We start from the raw sequence: 21,533 nt of genomic DNA, 5'->3' as shown, positions 1-21,533 counted from the left end.
AACAAAATTTGTTTCATCCTCAGAATCAAGTACATCTCAGGGCTTCTCTTTCAGGTCTACACCACAAAATCTGGGATGGTATAATAAAGTCACAGTGACAGATTCTGGCCGGGTTGGGTGTATGGAGCTACCAACACAAAAGCTGAGATTCAGTTCCATATTTGGAAATGAATAGCATTATTCCTAGCAACATATGCATGACAAGTAATCAACAGTGTCATTTGATCTATCTGCTAGTTATAAAAAGATCTTACTAAAGTGCATAAATATCATGACTGCTTAAAACCAATGGCTTACACTCAAGTTATTCCCCATTCATGTCTGTACTCAGATAAAGCAAAACTATCTCTGCGATGTTCAGGAAAGGACGTAAGCTGAAATACACTACACAGATGGCAGGCACTCTAGGAAGTTTAGCACAACACAAGAATAGGCTACACATCCATAGATAGCTTTGAACTAGTTCCAATTCTTACCATTTAGGTCCCCTTGGCCGAGAATAAAATTTTGCAAAGTCTTCATGATCCATTTAAATATTACTGAGCTAACACAGCAGCCTCTTCTGATGATTCTGCGTAACATAATCATTCCTGTCCTTTCCAGAATCTATAGGTACAGGGGTATGGCTGTTGACATTGTGGATTTTCTGAATCTTTAGAGTCTCATCAGGTCTGCTCATTTCAGGCCTATAATAATCAAGAAGACTCTTCTTCGTTTTATCAGAAATAGGTCCCAAATATGCAAGTGAATATCTATTATGTGTTACTGTTTTTCTACATTCTCTGCCTGACCTAACATCAAGGTCCGTCTAGTCAAGGCTATGGTTTTTCCCGTGGTCATGTATGGATGTGAGAGTTGGACTGTGAAGAAAGCTGATCGCCGAAGAATTGATGCTTTTGAACTGTAGTGTTGGAGAAGACTCTTGAGAGTCCCTTGGACTGCAAGGAGATCCAACCAGTCCATTCTAAAGGAGATCAATCCTGGGTGTTCATTGGAAGGACTGATGCTAAAGCTGAAACTCCAATACTTTGGCCACCTCATGAGATGATTTGACTCACTGGAAAAGACTCTGATGCTAGGAGGGATTAGGGGTGGGAGGAGACGGGGACGACAGAGAATGAGATGTTTGGATGGCATCACCAACTAGATGGACATGAGTTTGAGTGAACTCCGGGAGTTGGTGATGGACAGGGAGGCCTGGCGTGCTGTGATTCATGGGGTCGCAAAGAGTCGGACACGACTGAGCGACTGAACTAAACTGAACTGAACCTCTTCTTTCTCCCTTTCTTCATTTATCTAATGCAATGGTTTGCCACTGGCTGGGTATGAATCAAACTCATTTGCAAAGCTAACAGAAAATACAAAGATCCAAGCTTGTTAAAGAAGGATAGAACTCTTCCGCATTTTTTAACAACTTCACTAGGTGACTGTGTTACTCAAAGTGAAAGTGAAAGTCACTCAGTCGTGTCCGACTCTTTATGACCCCATGGTCTATTATATAGTCCATGGTATTCTCCTGAACAGAATACTGGAGTAGGTAGCCTATCCCTTCTCCAGGGGAACTTCCCGACCCAAGAATCGAACCAGGGTCTCCTGCATTGCAGGCGGATTCTTTACCAACTGAGCTATCAGGCAAGATTGAGACAAATTGTTCTGACCAGGGGTTCTCAAATGGTTGCACAGTATCATAACCTGGGGAACTTTTAAATATTCTGATTCCGAGATAATTATAAACACTGGTGAGACTCGGAAATCAGTATTTTTAAAGTTCTCCAGATGTGAACCAGCATTATCCACATCACCTGAGTACTTGCCAGAAATGAAGAATCTTCAGAACCACCCCAGACTCACATTATCAGAAATCTGCCTTTACCAAGATTTCTAAATGCTTGTTTGTGGAAGCAACACACTGTTTCTCAAACTGGGCTGCACACTGGGATGATGTGTGGTGTGGAGCTTTAAAGATTTTGGATTGCTGCTTCTTACTCCCAGGGACTGGATTTTAACTAGTCTGGATTGTAACCCACTAGCGCTCCACTGAGAAGAATTCATCAAGGTAGTTTAATCACTAAATTACTTTCACTAGAGCAGAAAGCGGAGAAGGCAATGGCAAGCCACTCCAGTACTCTTGCCTAGAAAATCCCATGGACGGAGCAGCCTGGTAGGCTGCAGTCCGTGGGGTCGCTAAGGGTCGGACACGACTGAGCGCCTTCACTTTCACTTTTCACTTTCACACATTGGAGAAGGAAATGGCAACCCACTCCAGTGTTCTTGCCTGGAGAATCCCAGGGACGGGGGAGCCTGGTGGGCTTCCACCTATGGGGTCACACAGAGTTGGACACGACTGAAGTGACTTAGCAGCAGCAGCAGAGCAGAAAGGGGCCTCTCTTCAGTGGATGTCATGATAGATACAGTCCTCTGAAGTGGACAAAAACAGTCTTGAGAGCAAAGATTACCACATTTTTTCTGCAGAGCGAGACAGCATTTTAGGCTTGTGGGCCATGTAGTCTGTGTCACAACTACTCACCTCTGCCATTGTGTGAAAATAACCATAGACAATACAAAAACAAATGAATATGGCTATGTTCCTACAAAAATTTATATGAAAATGGCAGAGGGGCAACAGGCTAGACTTGGCCTGCAAGCCATAGTTTGCCAACTCGTGCTCTAGAAAAGTGGTTCACAAACTTTCAAATACATCAGAATCACCTGCAAGGCTTGTTCAAACACATATTGCTGGCTTCCAGCTTCAGAGTTTCTGATTTAGTAGATCTGAATGGACTCTTAAGAAGCTGCCATTCTAATAAGTCCTTAGGTGTTGCTGATGCTGCTGGTCCAGGCACCACAATTTGAGAATCATAAGGCAAACACATTACAAAATTTTCTTCTTCAACCACAGTGTATTTGTATATGAAAAAGTTATTAAAACAATGGCAGGAGTAAATCATACAAGACTTCAACACAAAATATCCATTTCATACAGAAAGATTTGTACTTTAAACTTCTGCAAACACAAAATAAGAAACAAAGTTATTTTTATGATATTAGTTATAACTATATCAGATTAAGAAGCTGCTTAAAAGGTTACTCAGTTAACAGCTAGAGGCAGAATGCCCCATAAAATTGCAAAATTGCATAATACACCAACCTGCAAGGAAAATGTCAGAACTTTATAATTTCCAAAGAAGCAAAGGAAATAGAAAATATGCCACATTCAAATAACAGAATTAACAGATGCATTTGATGGCATGCTACGTAAGCACAGTAATAATCACTAACCAGAAGACAATGGTATCAAAGTTTTCATTGCTGTGTGATGATTCTACATGTTAATAATTCTTGTTCAAATTAACAATAGTTAAAATTTCTGAGTTTAAGATTATCTTGGAAGAACACTGATTGCTTTTCTAAGTACCAAAACAAATCCCTAGGGATGAAATACTCTAATGCCGAAAGAAAACTTTAAAACAAAGAGGACAAATTTGGAAGCACTGTAATTTTGCATACTGATAATGTGGCCACTAAGACAGCAAGATGTAAATTTACACTAAGAATCCATTTAGAAAGTTGTGAAGATCGACTAGTGTATTATTTCACAAAGGATCTCAAATATGTAAAAGACTCCATGTAGATATAAATTTCAAATTAAATTTTATGAAGACGATGCATGAATCTAAGCGAAACATTCAAAACATTTCATTCATCTTCAGCTTTTTGTATAGATATTAGACAATAATATCAACTCTCTGGGGACTTCCCTGGCGATCCAGTGGTTAAGATTTCCTGCTTTCAATGCAGAGGTCATGGGTTTGATCCCTCGTCAGGGAACTAAGATCCCGTATGCTGTGCAGTGCAGCTTCCCCCCAACCCCCCACCCAGAATACTAGCTGTCCAAAGGGAGAATTTTGCCTGGGTTTATGATTTAAAAGTAGAATTCAAGAAGTTTAGGAGAAACAACTTTCAACTTGCAGATTTGCTTAGTGCTAGTTATTGACTTTCACTCCAGTACTCTTGGCCTTGAAAATCCCATGGACAGAGGAACCTGGTAGGCTGCAGTCCATGGGGTCACAAAGAATTAGACACAGCTGAGCGACTTCACTTTCACTTTTCACTTTCATGCATTGGAGAAGGAAATGGCAACCCACTCCAGTGTTCTTGCCTGGAGAATCCCAGGGACGGGGGAGCCTGGTGGACTGCCGTCTATGGGGTCGCACAGAGTCGGACACAACTGAAGCGACTTAGCAGCAGCAGCAACAGTTATTGACTTTAAAAGGTGGCTTACTTAACTAGTGTTCTGTATTCTGATGGATGATCTTATTTCAAGCAATTCCTTGATATTTTTGACAACTACCATGTACCAACAATCTTTATGGACTCAAAGTGTTGCAAACAAGAAGCTGAGTCATTAGGGAGTTTCAGTGCTATAATCTGAATCCACAAAGAGAATTATTAAAATGTGTAAATGGGTTTCATAGGTAAAGCAACTTCTCCATTTACCTGCAGGAAAGCTCTGTCATTATTTCATTCAAAATCCATTCAATTTAACCCCAAAAATATATGACACTACATGTGTCAATGAAAGAAAAAAAAAAGAGCAATCCCACTTAATGAATGATTGTTCCTTTAAGGGATAATTTAAAGAGATGAAATTATTTAAATTTCACTTACAAGTGATAAAACAATTCCTGTCAATCAGGTGCAAAGGGTAATAAATATTCATCTGCCTTTCATTAGTATGTCTACCTATGCAGACAAAGTCCTCGTCAATGAAAATGGCCAAGAACTTAAAAAGATCATCAATTTTTAACTCTTAATCAGGAACTGCTTGAAACTATTTCACACATAAGACCTTTTTTTTTTTTAAGTTACATTCAGGGAAGCCAGCTCAAGTTTCTCATTAAAATATTTTTTAAATATATGGAGGTGTTATACACATTAAATATGTAATATCTCTCTTAACACTTTCACTTTAAGTTTTATTTTAACATAATTCTATAAAAAATAAATTATTTACTAAATAGCTAATAACATAAGCTCATAAAAAAGAAATAAATATTTTTCACCAACACTCAGACAGGACACGACACCTCACGTCCCCCAGCAGTTCTCTCCAGTGTCTCACACAAACACAACCATCCTTTTCTACTTCTGCCATGAGATGAGAACAGAAGCACCAAACTACTATATTCTCACTACCTAAAACCATCTGTTGAGCAGATGAGTAGATAGGTGCAATATGAAAAGCCAAGCTCACAAAAAAACAAAACAAAAAGGGTCACATGTTTTCATACAATGTTATGCAACAATTTCAACTTTAAAATTTCATTTGACAAATAATCAAATCAATAGTGCAAGCTCCTTATACCAACAGCAAATTAGAATCCAAAAGAGCCATCAGTAATGTTACATAAACAGAGCTCCAGAAAAACAACCAGTAGTCAAATCAACTCTAGCATGTAGTACAACATATATGACCTGCTTTGGAAAAGTCATCAGTTGGCATCTTATAAAAAATACATGAGTTAAAGAGAAACTCTAGGAAATTCTCATTCTATAAAGAATAAGGAACAATACTATCCATTTCTACAGAGAAAGTAAATTACAAAAGAATCCAAATAATTTATTTTTTAAATGACTGGATAATCTAGGACCAATCTATGTTTAATTTTACTTGGGTAAAAACACAAATGGTTACATTATTTGAAACATTTATTCAAGCCCACAAAGTTATTCATAAATCTCTATAACATCCAGTCTTTTATCCTGATACAAACTGATACACCAAGACTTAAGTGTGATGAGCTTGGTTGTAGAATGTAAAGCAGATGACAGTTTTATTACCTTTTAGAAAGCAGTTTGTCTTACTCTATAAAGCCTCCTTTCTCCTGTAATGCTATGTAATTAAAATTTCAGTGAATAGAATACTACTAAAATAAAGAATTTTATACAACTAGGCTTTTCCCATATTTTTAACAAATAGCTGAGATCACATTTAAATCTTATAATAATTAACGCTTTATAATTTCAGAATTTTTATAATTAAAGGTCAGTAATGATATGCAGAGTACATCATGAGGAACGCTGGGCTGGAAGAAGCACAAGCTGGAATCAAGATTGCTGGGAGAAATATCAATAACCTCAGGTATGCAGATGACACCACCCTTATGGTAGAAAGTGAAGAGGAACTCAAAAGCCTCTTGATTAAAGTGAAAGAGGAGAGTGAAAGGTTGGCTTGAAGCTCAACATTCAGAAAACAAAGATCATGGCATCTGGTCCCATCACTTCACGGCAAATAGATGGAAAAACAGTGGAAACAGTGTCAGACTTTATTTTTGGGGGCTCCAAAATCACTGCAGATGGTGATTGCAGCCATGAGAGTTGGACTGTGAAGAAAGCTGATCGCCAAAGAATTGATGCTTTTGAACTGTGGTGTTGGAGAAGACTCTTGTGAGTCCCTTGGACTGCAAGGAGATCCAACCAGTCCATTCTAAAGGAGATCAATCCTGGGTGTTCATTGGAAGGACTGATGCTAAAGCTGAAACTCCACTACTTTGGCCACCTCATGCGACGAGTTGACTCACTGGAAAAGACTCTGATGCTAGGAAAGGTTGGGGGCAGGAGGAGAAGGGGACGACAGAGAATGAGATGGCTGGATGGCATCACCAACTCTGTGGACATGAGTCTGAGTGAACTCCGGGAGTTGGTGATGGACAGGGAGGCCTGGCGTGCTGTGATTCATGGGGTCGCGGAGAGTCGGACACGACTGAGCGACTGAACTGAACTGAACTGAATGAAGGTCATTTAATGTAATGAAGCCCCTTCATTTAGAGAAGGCAATGGCAAGCCACTCCAGTACTCTTGCCTAGAAAATCCCATGGATGGAGGAGTCTGGTAGGCTGCAGTCCGTGGGGTCGCTAAGGGTCAGACACAACTGAGCGACTTCACTTTCACTTTTCACTTTCACACATTGGAGAAGGAAATGGCAACCCACTCCAGTGTTCTTGCCTGGAGAATCCCAGGGACGGTGGAGCCTGGTGGGCTTCCGTCTATGGGGTCACACAGAGTCGGACACGACTGAAGTGACTTAGCAGCAGCAGCAGCCCCTTCATTACACAGTGGTAGAATGTAAAACTTAGAAAAATTAAATGACTTCCCCAGGATAAGAATGACACAAGTACTAAGGAGACAACAGTAAACAAGATGTGTGTCATCCTGTCTTTATCTAGTTGAAGTGAAATACACAGCATTATGATGGGGGGAAAACTTTTGCCACAAATACAAAAATTCTGATTCAATATACAAAGGTCACCCTTACTGAAAAAATTAAAAGTATTTGTTAACAAGAAACAAAAAGGCCAGAGAGCACGGCAACTATAAAAAGAAAGAAAAAAGTAAACTAAAGTCACAATTTCATACCTACAGCTATTAGCAGAAAATTTCTGAGATGCTTTAAAAAGGATTATGGGAATAAAATTAGAAAGACACTAGACATCTGAGTGCAGTATGAGACAGAGTGTTCTCTATATACATATATATTAATATAAGTACACATGTAAATACACGCAAGTTCACATCTACAGCCTTTAGACCTCTAGGCCAACAGAAAGATGACTAGTTTGTGCAAATTATCTTTCTAAAGCAATGTGAATTATAGTAAAAACAGAGATCCTGAAGTTTACAAGTACAGAAAACAATAAAAGAAAATAATATTAAATATTTTAATTGTCTATTTGAGCACTGAACTGTCACCAATTTAACACATCTTTATTCATTTAATGACTTAAAAATAAAACAAGGGTTATCATAATCTTAGTCTCCTCAACCCTGGCATGAGTAGCTCCTTCCAACCAAGGATTCTTCCGAGTAGCAGCAGAAGATAAATATAACAAAGTGGCTACAGTCATGAAACTTAGAACAGACAATAAAGTAAGTATATATATATTTAAGAATAATATCATATACATATATGTGGTGTGTGTATGTGTGTCTTTTAATGTGGCACATTCAGTTCAGTTCAGTTCAGTCGCTCAGTCGTGTCCGACTCTCCGCGACCCCATGAATCACAGCACGCCAGGCCTCCCTGTCCATCACCAACTCCCGGAGTTCACTCAAACTCATGTCCACAGAGGCGGTGATGCCATCCAGCCATCTCATTCTCCATCGTCCCCTACTCCTCCCGCCCCCAACCTTTCCCAGCATCAGAGTCTTTTCCAGTGAGTCAACTTGTCGCATGAGGTGGCCAAAGTATTGCAGTTTCAGCTTTAGCATCAGTCCTTCCAATGAACACCCAAAAGACGGTAAATTGATAGAATGGAATCATATGGTGGTCAAGGAAGGCTTCATAGAGTAAGTGACCTATTAAAGTGAGAGAGACCTACAAAAGAGAAGGAATATCATAGAGAAACAATCACACATAGATGTGAAGGGAGAACGTTCTGCACAGAACAGATACCAAGTACAGATACCAAGGTCCTAAGCTGAGAATTACACGGGCACGTTCAAAGAACAACGGCGGGGTTACAACGAGGCAGAGCAGAGATGAGATCAGGAAGTTACCAGCAGGAGCCTCATCATACAAGGCTTGGTTAGGATTTCATTCTGAGTATAATAAGGAGCCAGAGCAGCCAAGTAGTATGAATTAATTTGTATTTTTAAAAGTTCATTCTGGCTGCTGTATACAGAATGCACTGTAAAAGGGCAAGAAGAGAAGCAGAGATACAAGTTATATAATCCTAAACAAAAGATGGAAGCCATTTATAGTTTAGACTTGGAGGTGACAAAGGACTTGGGGTATATTTTGTTAATGTGTGCGATACAGAGTGTGAGGAGAAAAAGAAAAGCCACAGAAAAAGGTTTCAAGGATAAAAATTGTTAAGACTGTGTAATGATTTACCTACTAAAAATGTTTTCAAAATTATAGTCTTTGTGGTTGGTGTGCCAACTGTTTACTGGCTTTCACCACTACATCACCCTTCCATAATCGTCTTCTCTGTGATGACAGGAGCTAGAAATCTGTAAAGTATATTTCCCAAACTCCCCACAAGCTAAGAGGTCAGGTTCCGCAAATGGGATTTGATGTTAGATTAAGAGGCAGGAGATAAAGAGAAGCCACTTTTCTCTCTGCTTTCTGTTCTGACACAGCCATTAGTAAGCAACTAAGCTATTCCAATTTTCAGCAGCATCAGGGACCAATCCAAGAGTGTCAGTGGGACTGCAGGTGCTAACGCTCTTGCAGCAGCAACAAGCAGGCCAGCTTTAACTTCTTGTCTTGGGAACAATACAGTGCAGCACATAGGGGCTTTGGTATCACTTCTACCCGGAGTCTTGCAGCCCTAAGGACAATAGCTCCTTCCCATGTTGACTAATCTCTAGGTGGCATCATTGTGGCTTTTTTCTTTCTTCCAACTCTCCCAATACTTTGTAAGTAAATCAATGTATAAAAATCTTTCTATAAGTAACACCATATGTAAAAAAAAAGAAAAGAAAAGAAATACCATATGTGGTTTCTATTTTCCCAAATGGATACCAACCAATATAATAAAGGAAGAAGTATCACTCCAGGAACTAGTTGCCCAATTTCTGTTACTCATCACAACACCCTTTTACAAATTGTTTTTGCAAATTCTACTATTCCCCGTTTATAGAACAGTAAACTGAAAAATGAAAGTGATTTTTAAAATTGAGGTGTTTCTATCTAAATTCTATGTTCCTTTTACAATGTTAAAAATCAAGAAACATTGATTGCTTTTAATTTTAGAAAAGCGGGGAAAAAAAAAACCACTATTGGAATCAGTTCAGGAAACGAGTTGCATATTAACAGCACTAGCACTAAAAAGACTAATAATCTCGATTGTCTTGAAGCAAACTATACTTTTAGCCCTGGCTTCAAACAAACCTCATTTTTAAAGACTTAATTTACTCTAACAGGATAATTTATAAAATACTCTGAACTTAAGATTTCTTGACAGGACAGACTTGAACATTCATTTAAACAATTTCCTTGCCAAAAGTTTATCTTAATCATAACTTTTCACATATAAAACTATAAAAAGAGCAAGATAGTCTTATATAAGGCAATAATATAAGACTTACTAATTTAAAGAAAATATCAAGAATAGGACTATCACAAAGGATATTTTATTACCATAAAAACTTAATTTATTATGTTAATTTAAAATCAGTTAACTTTAAAAAATTTTTAATTCTCATTATATTACACTGTTTAAGCAGTATGAATCCAAAAGGTCCCTTGAATTAAAAGAAATCAAATATACCACACACAAGCATCCAAATTCAACAGAAAGCAAAAAGAAAACTAATAAGGGGTCATTAGAAACAAGCTGATGCAAAATGTTAGAGTTAAAATCATAAAACTCTTAGAGAAAACACAAAGGGATATATCTGAATGATCTAGGATTTAGCAATGGATTCTTGGATATGACCCCAAAAATAAGAGGAACAGAAGAAAAAAAAAAAAGATAAATTGGATTTCATCAAAATTAAAACTTCTAGAGAGGGGCCAAGATGGCAGAGTAGAACCGTAAGATGACCTCCTCTCACAAGCGCACCAAACTCACAACAATCTGCAGACCAACCATCGCTGAAAAAAAACTGAAACATACCAGGGAAGAGTCTCTCCAACTAAAGACATAAAGACAGAACCACAATAAGACTGGTAGTAGGGGTGTGCCTGTGTTATGATCAAATCTCATACCCCACCAGAGTAAGCAACCCATAAACTAGAGTATAATTAGATTACAGACATTCTCCTACAAGAGTGAGAATGCTGAGCCCCACGTCAAGCTCCCCAGCATGGGGGTCTGGCACTAGGAGGACAAGACCCCAGAACATTTGGCCTTGGAAGCCAGTGGAGCTCGACTGCAAAAGCTCCACAGGATTGGGAGAAACAGAGACTTCACTCTTAAGGAGAGCACACAAAATCTTAGTTTAAGAGACTTCTGGGACAAGTGTGATAATATTTGCATTACAGGGGCCCCAAAGGAGAAGAGAAGGTTTTGAGAACGTATCAGAAGAGCTACTAGCTGAAACTTTCTTAATCTGGGGAAGGAAAGAGTAATCCTAGCACAGGAAGTGCAGAGACTCTCATACAGGATTAGCCCAGAGAGGAATACACTAAAACACACTGTAATCAAAATGACAAAAATTAAAGATAAGAGAGAATATTAAAAGCAACAAGCAATAAAAGTATTGGGTGCTTTCTTTTCTTTGTGATTGTTCTGTTTATCTTGCTAACTTCTTGGACTGGCTGTGTACTTGTGTGCTCATTGCTTTCCCTTTTTATGTAAAGTCTACTACATTTAAGCCTCAGTGGATAATGTTTTCTATATCCTGTAGGTTTTAAGACTTTGTATTTTTGTTATCTTTCTGTAATGATGTTGTTTTTAAATGCCATGTACTCAGTGAGTGATATAAACACATTGTATATTTCAGTTTATTAAAAATTTAAAAATAAAAATTGGAGCAGGAAAATAAAATAAAAGCAACAAGGAAAAGGTAACAAATAACATACACGGGAACTCCCATAAGGCTATCAGCAAATTTTTCATCAAAACTCTACCCACCAGAAGAGAATGATATGATATATTTAAAGCAATGAAAGAAAAGAACATACGACCAAGAATACTCTACCCAGTAAGATTTTCATTGAGATTTTATGGAGAAGTCAAAAACTTTATAGACAAGCAAAAGCTAAAAGAATTCAGCACCACCAAAACAGCTTTACAACAAATGCTAAATGAACTTCCCTAGGCAGAAAAGAAAAGGCCTCAACTAGAAACAAGAAAATTACAAAATGGAAAAGCTCATTGGTAAAGACAAACACACACAAAAGGTAGGAAACAATCCAAAAACAAACCTAATAGTAAGGTTAAAGGACAAAAGTAGTAAAAATCATTTGTATCCACAATAAGCAGTTAAGGGATATACAAAACAATCTGATGCAATATATAATACCCAAAACAGTGATCATGAGGGGAGGCGAGTACAAATGAAGGTTATCTAAAATTTGAAATTAAAAGGTCAGCAATTTGAAACAAGCACATAACAAATATAGACTCCTATATAAAAATCTCATAGTAACCACAAAACAATAATCTATAATAGATATACACACGCGGAAGAAAAAATATAACACTAAAGAGAGTCATCAAACCACAAGAGGGAGAACAAAAAAAGAAAATAGGAAGAAAGACCTACAAAAACAAATCCAAAACAATTAAGAAAATGGCAATAGGAACATACATATTGGTTATCATTACCTTAAACGTAAATGAAATAAATGCTCCTACCAAAAAACAAAGACTGGCTGAATAAATGCCAAAATAAGCCCTGTATATCTGCTGCCTGTAAGAGACTCACTTCAGATCTAGAGACACATATGGACTGACAGTAAGTGGATGGGAAAAAGGTATTCCATGCAACTGGAAATCAAAAGAAAAGTTGGAATAATAATACTGTGTCACACAAAACATATTGTCAAATAAAGATAAGAGACAGAGAAGGACACTACATGATGATTAAAGGATCAACTCAAACAGAAGGTAGCACAGTTTTAAATATATAGGTACCCAACACAGGAGCCCCTCAATATATAAGCCAGATGTTAAAAGACATAAAAGGAGAAACTGATATTAATACAATAAAATGGTGGATGTTAGCATCCCACTTACATCAATGGATAGATTAAACAGACAGAAAATCAATAAGGAAACACGGGACTTAAATGATACATTAGGCCAGATGGACTTAATTGATATTAATAGAGCATTCCATCCAAAAGCTGTGGGACACACATTCTTTTCAAGTGTACGTGGAACAGTCTCCAGAATAGATCACATGCTAGGACATATAGCAAGCCTCAGTGAATTTAAGAAAATTGAAATTAAATGAAATATTGATATCTTTTCCAACTACAAAGCTTAAACTTAGAAATCAACTACAAGAAAAAAACTTGAAAAGATACAGACAGATGGGAGCTGAACAATATGCTACTAAGCAACCAGTGCATCACTGAAGAAATTAAAGAGGAAATTTTTAAATGTCTGAAGACTAATGCCTAAAACAGTAAAATTACTATCCAAAACCTATGGGATACAGCAGAAGCAGTTCTAAGAGGGAAGTTCATACAAGTTTACCTAAGGAAACAAGAAAAGTCTCAAACAACTTAACCTTACACAAGAAGCAACTAGAGAAAGAACAACAAACAAAACTAAATGTTAGTAAAAGAAAATAAATCACAAAGATCAGAGCAGAAATAAATGAAATAGAGACTTCAAAAACAACAGAAAGATCAATGAAACCAAAAGTTGGTTCTTTGAAAACTAATTCAACAATGAAAAGTTGAAAGCATTTCCTCTAAGATCAAGAGTAAGGATGCCCATTCTCACCACTTACATTCAACAGTTTTGGAAGTCCTTGCCGTAGCAATTAGAGAAGAAAAGGAAATAAAAGCAATCCAAATTGGAAAAGAAGTAAACCTGTCACTGTTGCAAACATTTCTCTGTCAACCTTTAGACAGTCTCATCAAGAGTAAAAGGGAGAGGACCAAATAAAGAAAATCAGAAATGAAAATGGGGAAGTTATAAGCACCACCACAGAAATACAGAAGATCATCGGGAGAATACTACAAGCAAGTATACACCAATTTAAAAGGACAACTAGAAGAAATGGACAAATTCTTAGAAAGGTACACTCTCATAAGACTGAACCAAGAGGAAACAGATTATACAAACAGGTCAACTACCAGTACATAAGCTGAACCAGTAATACAAAAATTCCCAACAAATAAAAGCCAAGGACAAGATGGTTTCTAAGGTGAATTCCACCAAACATTAAGAGAAGAGTTAATACCTATCCTTCTGAAACTATTCCAAGAAACTGCAAGATAAGGAACACTCCCAGACTCATTCTATGAGGCCACCAACACCCTGATACCAAAACCAGAAAAAGATAACAAAAAGGAAAATTACAGGCTAGTATCACTGATGAACACAATGCAAAAATCCTCAACAAAAGATGAATCCAACAATACATTAAAAGGATGATACACCATGATCAAGTGGAATTTATTCCAAGATGTAAGGACTTCTCAATATCTGCAAATTAATGAATGTGATAACATCACATTAACAACCTGAGGAATAAAAACCATATGATCATCTCAACCAATGCAGAAACAACTTTTGATAAAATTCAATATCCATTTCTAATAAAAACTAGTCCAAAAATAAGCATAGAGGGAACATACCTCAACATAATAAAGGCGATACATGACAAGTCCACAGCTAACATCATACTCAATGATGAAAAGATGAAAGCATTTTCTGTAAGATAACGAAGAAGACAAAGGATGCCCATTCTCACCACTTTTATTCAGCATAGTTTTGGAAGTCCCAGACACAGCAATTAAAGAAAAGGAAATAAAAGGAATCTGAGAGGGAAAAGAAGAAGTGAAACTGTCACTGTTTGCATGTGGCATTTCTATGCTCTACATAGGAAACCTTAAAGATGCTACCAGAAAACTACTAGAGCTCATGAATGAATTCAGTAAAGTTAAAAGATACAAAGTTAACATACAGAAATTCATTGCATTTCTATACACTAACAACCAAATATCAAAAAGAGAAATTAAGGAAACAACCCCATTTACTATCACATCAAAAAGAATGAAATATCTGGGAATAAACCCACCTAAAGAGGCAAAATGAAAAGACAACCTACAGAATGGAAGAAAACATTTGCAAACATTACAACCGACAAGGGATTAATTTCCAAAATACACAAACAGCTCACAAAGCTAAGAAACAAAAAAAGAAACAATGGGCCAATCAATAATGGGCAGAAGACCTAAACGGACATTTCTTCAAAGATGGCCAACAAGCACATGAAAATATTTTCAACATCACTAATTATTAGAGGAATGCAAATCAAAACCACAGTATCTCAGTATCACCTCACACCAATCAAAATGGCTAGCATCAAAAAAATACAAAAACAATAAATGTTGGGAGAGTGAGGAGGGAAGGGAACCCTCATACACTATTGGTGGGAATGTAAACTGGCGCAGCTACTATGGAGAACAGCATGAAGGTTCCTTAAAATACTAAAAATAGATTTGCTATATGACCCAGCAATCCCCTTCAGCTGAGCATATATCCAGAGAAAACTCTAATTTGAAAAGATACAACCACACCAATGTTCATAGCAGTAGTATTTACAATAGCCAAGACATGGAAACAACCTAAATGTCCTTCAACAGAGAAATGAATAAAGAAGACGTGGTGTGTAGGAACACACACACACACAACTACTCATAATACTAGAACACTACTCAGCCACTAAAAAGAATGAAATGTAGCAACATGGATAGACTTAGAAATTACCAAGTGAAGTAAGTAAGACAGAGAAAGACAAATATCATATGACATCACTTATATGTGGAATCTTAAAAAAACTGATACAAATGAACTTATTTATAAAACATAAACAGACTCACAGACACAGAAAACAAACTTCTGGTTACCAAAGGGGATAGTTGGTGGCAGGGGGTGGTTGAAGATAAATTAGGAGTTTGGGATTACCATATATACCTTATTACATATAAAACTGGAGAAGGAAATGGCAACCCCGCCAATATTCTTGCCTGGAGAATTCTATGGACAGAGGAGCCTGGTGGGCTACAGTCCATGGAGTCGCAAAGAATTGGATACGACTGAGTGACTAACACATATAAAATAGGTAAATAACAAGGACCTACTGTATAGCACAGGGAACCATATTCAATACCTTGTAATAACCTATAATAGAAAGAAATCTGAAAAAGAATAAATATATAAATATATGCATAACTGAATCACTTTGCTATACACTTGAAACTAACATAACATTGTGAATTCACTATACTTCAATAAAACGATTAAAACTTTAATGCATCAAAGGACATTTATCAAGAAAGTAAAAAAACCAACTTACAGAATAGGAAAATTTACATATCATACATCTGATAAGGGTTTAATATCTAAAATATATAAAAAATTCAATTTAAATAAATTTTTAAATGGGCAAAGGACTTAAGCGGACAACAATGGTAACAATGGCAGAAGAAAATATATAAACGGTCAACAAACAGATGAAAAGATGCTTAACCACATTAGTCAAGCAAGAAATGCAAATCAAAGCCACAATGAGATACCATTTCACACCCACTACAATGGCTGTAACAAAACGGAAGGAAGGAAGGAAGATAGACAGGTAGGTAGATAGATAACAAGTGTTGACCAAGATGTGAAAAACTGGAACACTCATACACTGCTAGTAGGGATGTAAATGGGAATGGAAAAATGTTGCAGCCTCTGTGGAAATCAGTTTGATAGTTTCTCTAAAAGATAAACATAGAATTACTTATGACCCAGCAATTCTACACCTAAATACATAACCAAAAGAACTAACAGCAGAAACTGAAGAAGATACCTTTATATAATAATTTTGGTATAAATAAAATTTGAACCACAGTTAAAATAAATATTATCAGATCAATTCATCCTTAATATGTTGTCTAAAAAAACCCAAGAAAATCAAATTAACTAAAAACCAGAGAGCAGAATTTACAAAGAATATAAGTATTGATATTCCCCTCTTACAGACAATTAAATTGTGAAGCACTGAATAAATAATTGAGTCATACATATTAGATTTTTTAAAATTATAAAAAATATATAGCTTACAAAGTACCATATATTCAGTAAACTTTTACAAAATGTATAAAGGCATTTCATCACATTCCAAAAGTAATACATATCCCTCATTCTTAAAGATCTGTCCTCATATCTTAAACACACATAAATAGCTCAAAGAATACAACAGTCTTTAATATTAGCAACTTATTAGACAAAGGGGATATATTTGTAATTAAAAGAAATAGCCAAATTGAGAATGATGACTTGTACATCTGTCTTTCTTCTTGAAATAACTGCTTAAAAATTTACAAAGGCACAACTTAAAGAGAAAAAATTAACTTTTATGTGTGTGCACTTCATTGAAATTAAAGTTCACTATTACAGGATGGGAAATAATACACATGTATAGTTCCATCTTTTCTCTCTCACACACACATGCATTTTAGATCCACTCAACTAAAAAGTTGTTAATAAATCAAAGTCTGTGAATTCCAACTTAAGTAATTCTATAAAATATTGCCACCAAAGAAAAATAATAAAGCATTACCATGGCCATAATAACCCCTACTTACTAACACTTACTGTGTGAAAATTTATCATTTCTTGAAGACTGTCAGAAAATTTGGTCAAACTTGTCTATGAGAAAGAAATCAAAAGAAAACCAGTTATTTAAGAGCTACTAATATATGCTAGAAAAACATAATTTCAGCATTTGTGACAGAAAGATCAAGTTAGAGTGTATACAGTAACATTTATTTCTCACTAGGACAATCTCATTACTTCTCAGACACGGTCTGCAGAGAAGTCTACAGGTAATAACATAAAACTCAAGAACAGTCAAAGAACTAAACTATCTATCAATACTATTATACTAACTAATTGAAATGGCATATATAAACCTAAAGGTTAAAAGTGAGTGTATCAAGACTGTGCCCATTTAGGTATCTATGGATCACATAATTATCAAATTACACCATTTTTTTCACTAGCTATTATTCCTCATAAAAGAAACATTATAATACCACATAATATAGCAAGGGGTCTAAGCTAACATAGTTAGTTGACAAGAACTTTCTATGCAGGCCCCCAAATGTACAGTTAGAAACTAGTCTTAAGTTAATGTTCTCTGCTTGCGCTAATAAACATGATCCTACCCTAACTGCTCAGGTGCCCTTCTAGATGCTTCAGCTCACCTAGCAGCAAGTATAATAAACAAATATTTACAGCATAGATCAACCATCACCTTCTAACTGTCCTAGAACACAGGATTATATAAGATAGCACCAATAGGTAACAGTTTTTCCACTTCTGATTTTAAGGACCACCACTATCATTAATAAGGTAAATAGATACAGTTATTTAATAACATGTTGCATTTATCATTTTAACTAATTATAATAATACTAACCTCAACTACAGCATCATTGCTAGAATACTGTGCCAGGTCTCGAATCCCATTCATGAACTGTTTATTTGCAACACAAAAGGCTTTTCCAGTATCAATCATTGCAATACACAGTTTCACAAGCTGAAAAAGAAACACATTATATAACTGAAAATTTTTTTTAATTAATTGAACAAGTATTATCAATAACCACATGAGTTTGCCTAGTTAAGATTATAGTTCATCAATAAATGGAAACTAAATTCAAAGTGTTATTTTTCCCCCCTTTGGCTTATAAAGTACATCATAAGAGAGCTGTATCAAAAAAATAAAAATGATGATCTTTCAGGATGCGGAGGGTATCTTATAACACCAACCACCAATCAAGTTAATTTTTAATTTTATCAAGTTAAATGCAACCCTGTAACTTAACTCCACAAAAATGTATTAAGCATCTCTTCGAAGGAATAAAAGGAAACTTAGGCAGAGCAAGCAGTTTGACAAAAGATTTTTTAAAAACACAACTGTGGTATGGTGGAGGAAAGGGAAGTAAACTGGTATGGTGGGTGAGTCATGCTGGTCATTTTAGTATCAGACTATCAAAGCAGAATTGATTAATCAACCATGTTTCTCCAATGCCTACCATTCTAGGCACTATACTAAATCTCAGAACTGAGCTTCTCTCTCTCTTTCCCCATTCCCTCTTTTTCTCTTTCCCTTCTTAATCTTTCTCTTTTTCCTTTTCATTCCTTTTCTTTCTCTAGCCCTTCTTTTTTCTTTATTTCACACAAAACATTTTCTTTAAGCAAACAATATCTTGGGTGAAACTTAAACATAATAAAGATAAAAGTGGAGCTGATCTAGAAGAAGGAAGGGTAATGACAGCATGGGAAGTGGGGTCACCAAGAAGAGGATAAACAGCTCAGGAAAACTTTAGAATACAACACAAGGATTTCAGGAGTGTAATTTAAAACTGCTACCCTGGAATCTGGAGCAATGTTAAATGAAAAAAATCTCTGTTCTAATCTGTTCTACTAAATCTGTTCTGATTCTCTGTCGTAATTCTTCAAACTAGGCTCCAACAGTATGTGAATCAAGAACTTCCAGATATTTAAGCTGGGTTTAGAAAAGGCAGAGGAACCACAGATCAAATTGCCAACATCTGTTGGATCATCAAAAAAGCAAAAGAATTCCAGAACAAATTCTACTTCTGTTTTATTGAATATGCTAAAGCCTTTGACTGTGTGGATTACAACAAACTGGAAAATCCTTCAAGAGATAGGAATACCAGACCACCTTACCTGCCTTGTGAGAAACCTGTATGCAGGTCAAGAAGCAACAGTGAGAACTGGACATGGAACAAAGGACTGGTTCCAAACTGGGAAAGGAGTACATCAAGCCTGTATATTGTCAGCCTGCTTATTTAACCTATAGGCAGAGTATACCATGGGAAATGCCAGGGTGGATGAAGCACAAGCTGGAATCAAGATTGCCAGGAGAAATATCAACAGCCTCAGATAGGCAGATGACACCACCATTATGGCAGAAAGCAAAGAGGAATTAAAAAGCCTCTTGATGAAAGTGAAAGAGGAGAGTGAAAAGGCTGGCTTAAAACTCAGCATTCAAAAAGCTAAGATCATGGCATCCGGTCCCATCACTTCTTGGCAAACAGATGGGGAAACAATGGAACCAATGACAGACTTTATTTTCTTGGGCTCCAAAGTCGCTGCAGATTGTGACTACAGTCATGAAATTAAAAGGCACCTGCTCTTTGGAAGAAAAGCTATGACAAACCTAGACAGCATATTAAAAAGCAGAGACATTACTTTGCTGACAAAGGTCCATATAGTCTAAAGCTATGACTTTTCCAGTAGTCATGTACAGATGTGAGAGTTGAACCATAAAGAAGGCTCAATACCAAAGAACTGATGATTTTCAATTGTGGTGCTGGAGAAGACTTGAAAGTCCCTTGGACTGCAAGGAGATCAAACCAGTCAATCCTGAAGGAAACCAACCCTGAATATTCACTGGAAGGACTCATGCTGAAGCTGAAACTCCAATACTTTGGCCACCTGATGTGAACAGCTGACTCATCAGAAAAGATCCTGATGCTGAGAAAGACTGAAGGCAGGAGGAGAAGGGGACGACAGAGGATGAGATGGTTGGATGGCATCACCGACTCAACGAACATGAGTCTGAGCAAGTTGCGGGTGATGGTGAAGGACAGCGAAGCCTGGTGTGCTGGAGTCCATGTGCTCACAAAAAGTCAGACACGACTGAGCAACTGAACAACAAAATCCTAAACCATTAGAAAAGCAGGTAAATTCTATTTAGCACAAACACAACTGCTATGTTCATCAAAACTATGCAAGAGAGAACAAAAGAAGAACATCTAACCAGGACTATGGGGTTCAGAGAAGGATTCCTACAAAGGAAACACGAGAAAAACCCTGAAGACCAACAGGAATTAGTCAATCAGAAAAGGGTAATAAGCCACTATTTTAGGAAAAGCATGAGCTAACCCTGAAGCTTACAAGGCAGGGTAAACCAGAGGCACTAAGGAGCTTGCTGCTGCTGCTGCTGCTAAGTCACTTCAGTTGTGTCCGACTCTGTGTGATCCCATAGACGGCAGCCTACCAGGCTCCTCCATCCTTGGGATTCTCCAGGCAAGAATGCTGGAGTGGGTTGCCATTTCCTTCTCCAATTCATGTAAGTGAAAAGTGAAAGTGAAGTCGCTCAGTAGTGTCTGACTCTTCGCAACCCCATGGATTCCAGCCTACCAGGCTCCTCCGTCCATGAGAGTTTCCAGGCAAGTGTACTGGAGTGGGTTGCCATTGCCTTCTCCAACTAAGGAGCTTAGTTCAGTGCAAAAATGTATACAAGGGCCAGATCAGGAAAAACACTGTGGGCAAAGCAAAGGTATTCACATATTATATGAAAGAAAATGGGAAACAATAAAGACACCCTACATCTTAGAAGCATGGCATAGGGCATCTTTCTGGCAAACAGAGGATGATGGCTTTACATTAGGAAAGAGGACAATTTAAAGATGTAGAAAGGGAAAAGAGAGAGGTGGCTAAAGCAAAGTCTTTCTCAAAGAAGGTAAGTCTTTCTCAAAGAAGTCTGGAAGTGCATAGGAAAAGGGGTGCTTTTATCACTCAAATGTGTGTGTATGGAAAAGATTAAGGACAGATTCTGTTAAGTTCCTAGATTAAAAGCAAGAAATAAAAGTGTTCCCATCAAAAGAAAGACACAAGTTCCTCTACTAAGAATGAAGAATAAGCTGATAAATCTTGAGAGAACAGTGAATATAAGAGCTGCTAAAGATGAATGCTCAAACTACCGCATAATTGCACTCATCTCACACGCTAGGAAAGTCATGCTCAAATTCTCCAAGCCAGGCTTCAGCAATATGTGAACTGGGAACTTTCACATGTTCCAGCTGGTTTTAGAAA

At 37.0% G+C, this 21,533-nt stretch overlaps 1 protein-coding gene across 1 annotated transcript in view; it reads right to left on the bottom strand.

Annotated features, from left to right (window-relative positions):
• Positions 1–21,533, bottom strand: part of ACAP2 (ArfGAP with coiled-coil, ankyrin repeat and PH domains 2) — a 169,954-nt gene that overhangs the window by 76,291 nt on the left and 72,130 nt on the right. The window contains exons 3-4 of the mRNA XM_055407433.2: positions 18,103–18,222; positions 17,277–17,330 (exon numbers count right to left, since the gene is read on the bottom strand). Of these exons, the coding sequence (XP_055263408.1) occupies positions 17,277–17,330; positions 18,103–18,222 (174 nt within the window). The remainder of the gene's footprint in view (positions 1–17,276; positions 17,331–18,102; positions 18,223–21,533) is intronic.

The sequence above is a fragment of the Moschus berezovskii genome, chromosome 1 (assembly GCF_049115385.1).
Source record: "Moschus berezovskii isolate FMDL1 chromosome 1, NW_MosBer_1.0, whole genome shotgun sequence".
In the NCBI taxonomy this organism is placed as follows: Eukaryota; Metazoa; Chordata; class Mammalia; order Artiodactyla; family Moschidae; genus Moschus; species Moschus berezovskii.
The sequence above is the reverse complement of the archived record's forward strand: the minus strand, read 5'-3'. Positions and strand labels throughout refer to the sequence as shown.